This window comes from Sorex araneus, chromosome 2 (assembly GCF_027595985.1).
Source record: "Sorex araneus isolate mSorAra2 chromosome 2, mSorAra2.pri, whole genome shotgun sequence".
Classification (NCBI taxonomy): domain Eukaryota; kingdom Metazoa; phylum Chordata; class Mammalia; order Eulipotyphla; family Soricidae; genus Sorex; species Sorex araneus.
The window spans coordinates 39,371,178-39,383,097 of record NC_073303.1 but is presented as its reverse complement, the minus strand read 5'-3'; the positions used below and the strand labels follow the sequence as shown (position 1 = coordinate 39,383,097).

General features: G+C 48.8%; 1 protein-coding gene across 2 annotated transcripts in view; it reads right to left on the bottom strand.

Moving 5' to 3' along the window:
• Positions 1-2,900: 2,900 nt before the first annotated feature.
• The window catches only part of PIAS1 (protein inhibitor of activated STAT 1), a 139,481-nt gene continuing 130,461 nt past the window's right edge, over positions 2,901-11,920 (bottom strand). For both annotated transcript variants that reach the window (XM_004620921.2, XM_055129630.1), the window contains exons 12-14: positions 9,393-9,535; positions 7,499-7,536; positions 2,901-6,745 (exon numbers count right to left, since the gene is read on the bottom strand). In XM_004620921.2, the coding sequence (XP_004620978.1) occupies positions 6,452-6,745; positions 7,499-7,536; positions 9,393-9,535 (475 nt within the window). In that variant the 3' untranslated portion in view covers positions 2,901-6,451. The remainder of the gene's footprint in view (positions 6,746-7,498; positions 7,537-9,392; positions 9,536-11,920) is intronic.

Below are 11,920 nucleotides of genomic sequence, written 5' to 3'. Positions count from 1 at the left end.
CCCTCCCACCCAGAAAAAATATATGCCTTTGTAAGCCCCCCGAGCACAGGAGTCCCCAGTGCCCTGGCAGACCCTCGTCAACAGGGTCACATTTCCAGTAACTGCTTCTTCCACCTTGCTGACACCAGGTCCCTCCCTGTGAGCAACAAACGGCAGCACACAGGTGCTCGGACTAAAACAAAACCACCCAACTGTGGGAACTTTCTCCTGCTTAGAACTCTCCCCCGCCACATCCCTGCCAAGGATGTTCACTCATAGGCTCGACTGGGCCAGTGCCAGCTAACAGTGGGAGAGTGATCTGACCCCACAGCCCAGGGCGAAGACCAGCAGTGGAGACTGTCTGTGGAGATCTCTGACCAGCTCCTCAGGCGGGGGCTGCCCTGTCTGGGGCCCTGTCAGACTTGGTGCTTTTCTCCTGGCCTGTTGTCAGAGGTTCACAGTGAGGATGGTCTGTTCAATGGAGCCAACTGATCCCGTCTCAGGCCGTTTTCTCTGGGAACGGGTCACGAGAGGTTAAGGCCACAGTGTGTGCAGGGACACTGTGCCTGGACGCTCTTCTAGCGCAGTTTGTTATTTTTTTTAATGGTTTTTGGGCCACACCCGGTGGTGCTCACAGCTAACGCCTGGCAAAGTTCTGGGAACCTATGGGTGCTGGAGATTGAATCCGGGTTAGGTGCAGACAAGGCAAGTGTCTCCCCGCTGTACTTCAGCTCTGGCCCAAGTTTTTTTTTTTTTTTTTTTTTTGGGTCACACCTGGCAATGCACAGGGGTTACTCCTGGCTCAGGAATCACTCCTGGCGGTGCTCAGGGGACCATATGGGATGCTGGGAATCGAACCCGGGTCAACCGCGTGCAAGGCAAACGCCCTACCCGCTGTGCTATCGCTCCAGCCCCCGGCCCCTCAAGTTTTTTTTTTTTTTTGGTCACACCCAGCAATGCTCAGGGGTTACTCCTGGCTTTGCACTCAGGAATTGCTCCTGGCAGTGCTTGGGGGACCATATGGGATGCCGGGGATTGAACCCGGATTGGCCGCGTGCAAGGCAAATGCCCTACCCGCTGTGCTATCGCTCTGCCCCCCCTCTCAAGTTTTTTAAGGAAATTTTGTAACAGGAGTTGCCAGGCTGGTTCAAAGTTGCAGGTTGTGCACTCAGCAACTTTGTGGATCTCTAGGGAGTGTCGATCTTGGAGCTGGGTTTGGGGGGGCACAGCAAGGCCCAGGGTTTGGATCCTCGCTTCTGCAACAGCCTCTAATTAAAAGGTGGGGGAGGGGGAGGGCGCGGCATCAGTGTGTTGGGCTAGAGATTTCCATCCCTGGGTCACTGGTTCTTCTGCTCTGTGGCTGTCTCAGTGCCATGGGGCACCTTTTCTGCAGCCAAAGAAAGTGGACAGAGGGGCTGGAGTGATAGCACAGTGGGTAGGCCGTTTGCCTTACACGCGGTCGACCTGGGTTCAAATCCCAGCATCCCATATGGTCCCCTGAGCACCGCCAGGAGTGATTCCTGAGTGCATGAGCCAGGAGTGACCCCTGTGCATTGCTGGGTGTGACCCAAAAAGCAAAAAAAAAAAAAAAAAAGAAAGAAAGTGGACAGAGAGGGCGGGGTTTCTTCCAGGAGTGAGGCCACAGGGCTCGCAGGGCCTGTACTAAGCGATGCAAGGTAGTCTTGGTGCTACCAACACACCACACCTGGCCACCAAGCCGAGGTTCTGAGAGGGCAAGGGTTTTCACTGGCCGAGTGGAGCCCCAGCTGGGGCTCTGGGTGAGACCCGGTGGGAAACGGCTCTGTGGACCGTCTGGCCGAGGAGCTGAGTTCTGGCAGATGCAGGGAGCAGACCCAGGGCTCCTGGGGTTGACGCTTTCTGCAATCTGGTTCAGAGGGCTGGGGTGCATGCTTTGCAGACCAGATGGTCCCTGGCACTGTGAGATGCCTCAAGCACCGCTCCTCCCCTCCCTGCACCTGAGCACTGAGCCAGGAGTAGCACCCTGAAACCCCCAAAGTAGGAATAAAGAATTACTGAGCCCAATGAGGTCATAGCAAGTGAGGGCCTTGGTGCTTCTGCTCCATTATCTTCACAAGCGAAGTGACCAGTACCCCCGCCCCACCCCCTCTCAGGGCAGTTAGACTTGGGTGTCTTGAAGAAAATGGCTTTTTCTCCCTTCCACGTCCAGGCCCTATGGCTCTGTGGGCGTGAGGAGCAGACCCTGCCCAGAGGACTTGACAGGAGACACAGATGAGCAGAGTTCTGGACTGTCAAAGAGGGAACCTACCCTCAAAGCTCTGTCACAGAATGGCGCCAGTCTGGTTTGAACACAAGTTTTATTAATCTCATTTGCCTGGAAAATATACAACTGGTACGGAGTAGTGGGAAGACCCGAGCCCATTCCCTCTGCCTTGGGGGCCCCGATGAAGGGGCCTGCTAACGAGAGGCTAAGACCCCAGGTGGAAGACCTAAGACCCCAGCTAAGGAGTCAATGTTCCAGGGGAGGAGCTAAGGTCACTGATGGAAGGGGTGAGACCCCAGGCTGAGAGCTGAGACCCGAGCCAAGGAGCTGAGTGGCAGGTTGCATTCAGGTGGGATGCCAGGCCCTGGTTTCACACCCACTAAAATCCAGTGGGTTGACACAGGATTATTTGCAGAGGCCACACTACTCTTAGAACTCAAACTCCATGTCACGAGAGAGATTCAAAATGGACCTGTTGCTCCGGTTCATTTCTACGGCATTTCAGGAAGAATGAAGACTCCGCATCCATCACTTACCTTGAAGCATGTCGCAGGGGAAAGAGTTACCTGTCGTGCTCTGAGTGCTTGGCACGACGGTGCTCTGGAAGTATAAAGATTAGCGTCTTCTCACCAGCATGGTGTCCCTCCGGGGCCCAGCAGTGTATTTTACAGAAGACAAATTAACTGAAGGCTTTTCTTTTATTACATCTAAAGAGCTCTACATAAACAGGTAACATTCAATAAGTAAACAATTTTTTTTCCAATGCATGTAATAAATATTTTCACTTGGTACTTTTATACAAACTGACATTGGTCTACTATACATTTTTAAAAGCCATTTACTGGTTTGGCATGCGGTATGGAAATCCTAAGAGAAAGTTTTAAGGCAATGAATCACAGATTTAAGTTCATGGAATTTATGGTAAATCTTATCTGTTTATATACATTTCCCCCGCTGTTAATGAAACAGTTACAGCAGCACGCTCCGGGGCCACCAGCTATCCTCCTGCTCTCTCTGAAATCTAAGCTGTGTGTGTGTTTTAATTAAAGAAAAAGAACAACTACAGAATTCAACATGTATAGATAAAATAAAATTCTTACTAAAATAATTCCAAATGTGCTTTAATGTCCTGAAGCTCTTGAAGTATTTTTGTGCATTTAAAATTGGAACTTTTTTAAAAAGGCTTTTTCCACAATTATTATTTAAAAATTGGGGTATATCTTCATTCACTTTCTGACATCTGACTCTAAAGAAACTGCCAAGAAACCACATTTCAGAAGCTTACGTGAACCTTTTCTAAGTCGGTACTAATATTGAATTGTGAGAAAGTCTACAAGAACAGAAGCAAAAAAGGCTGAATGTGCATTGCAGGCGAGCCCAGTCAGAGTGGCTCGGGAAAGGTTCATATTATTTTAAAATAGATGTGTGGAATATTGCCCACCGATGGAAAGAAACTCCAACCCCGTTAGTCAAAGCTATGCTACCGACACTGTGTGCATATCGACACACATCCATGCACACATGACACACACATGCACACACGCCTGTACAGAAACACAAACATCTGCCACGCCTATTAGGAAAGACCAGTCAGGGGCTGGCAGTTCTGAGAACGGCTGTTTGTCCTTAGTCAGGCTCTCAGTGCTGGCAGGGGCAGGGGACCGAGGGTGGGCTAAGGGACCAGACGAGTGACCAGTGTACTTTCACTGGGAAGAGAAAGACGCGCTGTGTCACTCTACTGACAATTCTGAGACCATGCAAGTATGCCAATGACGCAGCATTTGGGAGAGCCAACAAGAGAACTCGGCCTCAGACACAAAACGACAACTGACCAGTCAGTTTCTTCTGTGGGGACAGGCGCCAGGCAGACATCTGCCTTCATGTTCTTCCCTTAGACTGCAGGGCACTCTGGAAAAGGAACTCTTTCCAACACTGGGTGCTCAAGGAAGTAGAGGGAGGGGTTTCCCACTGGATCATTCAAAGAGTTGGTAATTCAGCATCATAATCAGACAGTTATTGATCAGAACTGAGACCAGTAGCAACAATGATCGAAAAAGAGAAATAAAAAAGAGAAAAAACCCATTTCTTTTTATCTTTAGGTAGTTAATAGAAATGTTTTCTCTTACACTATAAAATAAGCAACTCCCCACGATTTAGGTAATTTCTATCTCAATCTGAATTTAGACACAGATTAAGATATTTCTTAGATATTAGCTTGGGTTAATATGGCAATGAGAATTTTCAGTGTTTACTCACTATAACACCGATTCATTAAAAAACTGAACTATTTTTTGTTTTAACCGACAATGAAATTTCTTTTATTGCAAATTAGTGACTGGTGCTGAGCCACGTCTCTGTGGGGGACACGCACGCAGGGAAGACCATGTAGCTCACTGCCACTCACACACATTTCTCTATAAATACATGTATATACACGCACACATATACATATCAACACCAACTTATTTTTCAAGATTCAAGTCAACAATTTAGTGGCAGAGAGATGCTGTAAAAACATATTACTTTTAGATACCACACAAATGTGAGTGATTAGTTTTATCATACAACTGAATATACAGCCATCCTGAATTCCTCCTGGCTGAAAGTAGGTCATTGTGTTACCACTGTGAGGATAAAAGCAATTTTATACACAAAGGTCAGCCATCATCAACTCTGAGAACATAAACAGGTAAGATACCCCACTCGAGTCTGGGAACCAGTAACCATCATACCCCATCTTTATCTGTTCTGTTAATCAAACCTGCTCTAGTGAAACCAAAAGTTCTTATCCACACTTTATGGTTCACCTGGAGAAGGTCGGACCTTCTCCAACGAGGACTGTAGAACACGTGTAAAACCATTTTTCCTCCCCGGTGAGCCTCAGTTATCTTCTGGAAAACAGTTTTCAATATATTTACATGCTCCGTTACGAACAGAAATAAATCAAACAGATCCATGGATTTAAAACAAACAAACAAGAAATTTCCTACATCATGCTTGTCTTGAAAGGTAAAAACAAACAACAATAAAATAATAAAATAATAATTTGGGCTAAAAAAAAAGTATATTTAGAATCAGAGTAAAAATGACTAAGGATCAAGACCATTTTAACTTTGATCAGCAGGAACTTTCCACAGACTGCCATGTCTGGCACGATGAACTTTCCAAACAGTATTTATTTTACAACAGTTGACTGTCTTTCTGGAAGTGATGTAATCTCTGCCAGCTACACAAGATGCCCTATGGGGCCCTCCGAGCTAGTCTTCCTTCCTACTGTGGTACAAAGATCTCCTATGGAAACTTATTACCCTGTGGTCAACAAAAGCAGGTCTTCACAGACGTGGTTTCGATACGTAATACTGGCAGTCCAAACAGAACTAGGCTAAAGTGTATTATTCACAGGGATGCTACGCCTACTCCTTACCAGACAGCTTTACTCCAGTCTAAAACATATTCTTGGGGGAAACCTAGCAAATAAGAGAGAATGTACGTGATGGAGAACATGCAATTGTGAGAGTCCAAAAGATGCTCATAGGTGAATTCAAGAGCTTCAAAGCACTTTGAAAAAAGCAAGCAACTGATTTATCAACTGAATGCAAACTCGGGGGGGAGAAGAAACAGTAAGGACAGAGAAACACAGACACGCACACGGAAAACACACACGCTCACAAGCTATGTCCTGCAAGTACAGAGGAATGCAGTGGGGCACATGAGATTCATAACTTAAGGCTGAATAAAATATGCACACAAACAGAATCTAAGTCTGTTCAGTTTTAGAAAATGGAAATTAAAGCTATCTCCCCACCCCCTCCCCACAACAAAGAAAAGCCCACAATTGAAAACTTCATACATGCAATTCCTTTTTTTGTTATTGCAAATAAAATAATGCCATTGAAGTAAAATAAAACCAAAACCATAGGACAAATGATGAAAAAAAAAGTCTTCAGAATCCAGAAAAAATGAACTGAAGGTGGTTTGTGGGTATTTGTTTTTGTCATTTTTTCTTTTCTTTCCTTTTTTTTTTTTTAAACAAGTGTTTTATCAGACAGGCAGTCTTAGATTTATATACAAAAGTAAAACTGAAAATATAGTTTTGTTCTCTGTACATTTCTTTTAATTTTTTTCCCTAAAAAAAGGAAAAAACCACGCATGTGTACTTCTCTACCAGAGCAAGGGCAAGCACAGCGCGAGTCCTCGTCTTCCTGCCGAGTCCTGTTCCTGGGGCGGGGGTCAGTCCAAGGAGATGATGTCCGGGATGATGCCGAAGATGGAGGCTGTGTCGCTGCCGCTCCGGCCGGCCACGGCGTGGCTGTGGCCCTCCCGCAGGCTGTTGGAGGACACGAGGCTGCTGTTGCTGCCGCTGCTGCTCCCGTTGGTGGCGGGCAGTGAGGCGCCACCTCCCGCGCTCAGCTGATCGAGGAACATCTGGGAGGACGCGTAGGGGAAAAAGCGGGACGAGTGCAAGAGGTCTTGGTCATCCGAGACGGCGGCGGCGGCGGCGGCCAGAAGGGAGGTGTTGTAATGCTGGCGTGGACAAGAGACAAGGCGCCGTCATAACCATGCAGGGGGCGCTCCCTCCAGCCCACCTGGCCCCCGCGCCCGGGCCCCCGTGCTCGGGAGTATCTGATAGCGACATCACGCAGACAAGTGGACTCTGCAGTGATTTCTGTCTGCTTGTCTTCATCTGCACGGCAAGCAGTGCTCAAAATTCTCCTTCTAGAGAGGCAACGGGCAGACACTGCTTTGACCTGCTACTCAGGCACAGCTAAAGCAAAGGGTATTTCTGTCTTTCTTTCTTTCCCTGTTTACTGATGGTCTGGGGGCCACCCCGGGCTTCCTCAGTCTTAGTCCTGGCACCGTGCTCAGCAATCACATGTAGCGGTGCTCAGGGGGCATCTGAGCTTCTGAGGCTCCACCTGAGTAGCGGCAGGCAAGGCAAGTGCGTGATCCCTGTACCGTCTCTCGAGCTCTCAGTTTCTTAGTGCTCTGCCACCAACAGGGGCTTGGCTGTTCTGAATTTTCTTTTGGTTTCTGTGCCACATCTGGCAGTGCTCAGGGCTTACTCCTGGTGGAACCTGGGGAACCAGCTGGGGTGTGGAGCTTAAACCAGGGTCACCCATGCATGAGGCAAGCGCCCTGCCCGATGCTACCGTCTCTCCAGCCCCTCTTCAGAATCTCCTTAGGAAACAGGTCCCCTCCGTGCCCTGGCTATGTATCACACTTTAAAGTATTTTAATGTCCAGTGAGAACAGGAGTATTTTTTCCCCCATAACATACCTGATTGTCTCCTGATAAGAAAGGAAAGAAATCTAATCCTACGGAAGAAAAAATTGTTTTAGTTTTGGGGAAACAAACCCCCCTTTCAAGTAACCCAGTATTTCAAAAACACCAATCTTAACTATTAACTTTTTTTCTTTTTGCTTTTTGGGTCACACCCAGCGATGTCAGGGGTTACTCCTGGCTCTGTATTCAGGAATTACTCCTGGCGGTGTTGGAGGGACCACATGGGATGCCGGGAGTTGAACCGGGGTCTGCCACGTGTAAGGCAAACAAACGCCCTACCCGCTGTACTATCACTCCAGCCCCTAACTATAAGCTGTAAACTCCTTTAGAACTGCACATGACCACAAGGAGGTGACCCTCCTTCCTCCGGTCTCCAGTCTCCTTACGGCTGACCAGATTCTCTGGGCATGGTCCACAGCGGCGCCCCGGCGCCAGGCATGTTACTTTTCCATCTATTCTAACGTACTTCTCGCCAGCACCTCATGAACCGTGTCACTACTGTGTGGCCCCATTTTGCAGATAAGAAGGCTGGAGGTGGAAAGAACTCAAGCTGTAGCACGGACTTTCATGTTTCAAATTTGCTCACTGGCTTTACATCCAGCCTGACGTTGGGCCGGGAGCTCTTGGGGAGTCTGGTTACCGGGGTGGGGGCTACTCCCAAAGCAGCAGCTCTGCTCTCCGCTACCTCGGGGTCCCTGTCAGCTGGGCCCCCCGTCATATTCTGTCCCTGCTACCCCATGAGACATGCAACCAAGAGCAAGCAGACCCACGTGAATAAAGGCCGCATGGCTGCACCGGGCATGCCAGCTAAGCTCGGGTGGGTAGATACACACGAGGCCACGCGTCCACTCCTCTGCCCAGCAGAGGTGACCCCGGCCCCACAGAGCAGCAATGGGCTGAGAGAAAGGGGGCTGGCAGCCCTACCCAACAGTGCTCACTACCCACACGCCGTGGCTGTTCACTCTGCCACGATTACAGAAACTTAAAAACTGCAATTCCTCAGCCATACCAGCCGCACCTCAGATGCTCGTGTGGCTAGTGGTCACTATACGGCCAGTAGAGACTTCAGTATTTGCCCTCATTAGACAGCTCCACTGGACAAAAATCAAGCAAGGCCTTCCTGACAAACACTAAGAAGTCACACAGCTGTCCTCAATAGGAGAGTCCTTGCCAATGACCTTGGAGTTTTCTGGAAGCGGAGGGACAGAGAGAAAATTCCATTTTATGTTTTTCTACCAAATTTTGTAGACTGAGCACGCTGTTTTTGTTGCTTGTTTGTTTTTTTTGGGTCACACCCAGTGGTGCTCAGAGCTTACTCCTGGCTCCACACTCATTCTTGTGGGCTCGGGGGACCATAGGGATGCTGAGGATCAAACTGGGTCAGCTGCGTGCACGGCAAGCACCTACCCACCCTAACCACTGTGCTATCGCACCAGCTCCCACTTTTTTTTCCCCCCAAATTAAAAAAAAGGCCCTTAAGTGTTAAGTGACATAAAGAAATACAGAAATTGATAAATGCCAACGCTAACGACATGCTGTACTGCTGGGCCATATACAGCCCCTGCTACCAAAAAATATTTTGGATAATATAAATGTTTAGGCTCACTGGAAAAAAATAATGAACACTTTCCCATTCAGAATCTATAAGTATCCTACAACACAGCTATTGGGACCCAGCTCCATAAACATCAAAGTACCCGACTCCAGCCTGCACTCAGTCTACCGAAAGCTGGTTTCCTGCTGGTGTAGACTGGCCCATGTGAACTGGGTCTGTACTCACTAATGACCACCCCGCCCCCCAAGCGCCTGCTCCCCCTCTCTCCCGGCTTCCCCCAACTCGCCCGGATCAAAGACCCTTGGCCAAAGCTCTGTGGCCCGGGTGGCTCACCTTGTAGGTCGTAAGGCATGGGCGTCATGTGGAAGGGGTGCCTGTAGTCTTGGATGAGGGAGGTGTTGATATAGCTCGTGTCCACGGCAGGGAGGCTGGGCGTGCGAGACACGGGAGATGCCTGGTGTGGAAGACTCAATATACTGCAAGAGAGGAAGGGCGACAGGGTCTTAGTGAGTCAGCTGAACTTTTCACATTTCATGCAGGGGTTTTTCCTCACAGTACGCTGCTTTTTTGCTTCTGGAAATAAGACAGAGACAAGCAAGGCAATACAGAATCTGGACTGTCCATTAACTATCAGGAAATAATGTGTGCACTCGATAGCACCCTGCAGAGGCTGCGGGCAGGGGTGGGCGGATGCAACGACACCTCACTCTCACAGAGCAGAAGCTCATTATCACCTACAGGTTCAGAGGGAAGAAGACACGGCCAGGCCGCTTCACTGGGAGGCGACCGAACGGCCTCCAAGCAGATGAAACTGAAGGGGAAGGTGGCAGGGGAAGATGGCTAGGAAAATGCTGAAGCCAGCACTCGCGGAGAAGACACACTGGGGGCTGGAACCTCGGGCGCCAGGGGCCAACAGCTGGTGCCAGGCCCAGGAACCTCCTAAGGACAAAAGGTCCCATTTGTCTGCACTTCCGCTGCCTTCCCAGCACAGCCCAGTCGCACTGCTGGCACACAAGGCCGGCTGAGAGAAGGAGGACGCAAGGCCACAGAGAGAGGGAAGCGGAGCTCGGGCTGGCAGGGGAGAACAGGACAAATGAGCTGGGATGGCGCCTCAAAGAACCAAGAGCAATGTCTAATTAGTGGAATAGTTAAAACCCTTCCCCTATTATTTAAACGTCTTTAGAGATCTTGTTTTAAATTTCTTACACATTTATTTTGTTTTTCGTTAAACCTTCTCTTCATCTTTTATTAGGTTTGCTTGGGGCCACCCCTGATGGTGCTTGGGGGCTGGCCCAGGCTCGAAGCTTGCCCGTAACACACGTGCACTCCAGCCCTCTGCGCTACCGTTCCGCCCTGACCCTCTCATTAGCGGTTTTACAATCTTTACCTCCTCATCAGGGGGGCTTCAGGAGGCACCCCCCAAGCAGTGCTCAGGGCCCTTCCAGGGATGCACCCAGTGACGCTACGGGCACCCAGGGCCCATATGCAATGCCAGGCTTTGGCCATGGCCGTAGCTGCCCGCTAGGCAAGAGCCTTGCTAGCTCTCTGCCTGGCCCTCGAGGGAACTTTCACCTCATCTTAACCAATAGGTAAGAAACAAAAAAGAGAAAGAAAAAGGCAAAAATCAAAAATTTTGAAAGGAAGTCGGATTCTACAATCCTGAGTGCAAACTGTGGGTCTCCCGGCGCCACCCCCAACCGTCCAAGAGGCTTTCATGCGCATTATGTTACAGACAGGAGGTGGGGACGCTGTCTTCTGCTCTTAAATCGTCATATAAAGTACTCAGGATACAGAGCTGTAATTTCAGCAGTAACAGTATTTCCAAAGGCACCAGGGTGAGAGTCTGAGACTAGCCTTCCAGTTAGCATCAGCGCCACGTTTTTATGAGTGGGAAACAAAGCCTGAAACACACTCACCCACCTCATAAAAGTGTTTCACCTAATGGAAACGTCATGAAAACGCTTACATCTACATCTATAAAAAATGCCACTTCCCTTAGCTGTCTCTCTGCCAGAGCTTGCGGGATCGTGAGAGGAGAGCGGCCGGACATTGGCCTGTGCAGACGTCTCAGTATACCAAAGAGAAAAGGCGTTTCCGAGTGAACGTTAAACATTCCATGGCTCAAGACAGCGAAACGCTTTACATTGACTGATGTTTGCTTCCTTTCAATTTTGTGATGATATTCCAAACTGTGCCTCCATGACTGTACCACACAACCACCAAAATGTTGGCTGGACTGAGGTTTCTCGCGACTGTAAAATGCCCGTCACTGTAAAATGGCTACCGAATATGGTGTTACTCTCTGATTGTCATAGACTTTGGGGCTGTTTGTTTTAATCTGAAAGCAGAGAAGGTCTGGTGTCTGCCAATACCGTATCTGGGTTCAATTATCCCTGGGAGCTCAGGAAGTACTTAATATACCTAATGTGATTTCCATACACAATAAACAGCTATTTTTTGAGAAATAGCCAAGAAGACTTTTAAATTTCTCCACACCCAGTTTATTTTAAAGAGAAAATGTACAGTTTGACAGTAAAGCTACTACACAGGAGTCACCTATGTGATTAATATTAACATCCTAACGAGTGTAACTCAGCGAGGGAAGAGCTCAGCAGGCATGTCACCAAAGACGACACGCAGACCACCAACAGGCATAGGAGGGAAATGTACATCGTCACTGATTATCAAGGAAAACATAAACTGAAACAGTGAGACGTCTCGACAAGTGGGAACGGCCTGACTCCCAAAAGTCAGAAAGCGCCAGGGCTGGCGGGGTGCAGAGAATAGGGAACCTGCGCTCACGGCTGGGCGGGACGCTCGTGCTCTCTGGCACAGAGCACGGAGACGCCTCTTCGAAACTT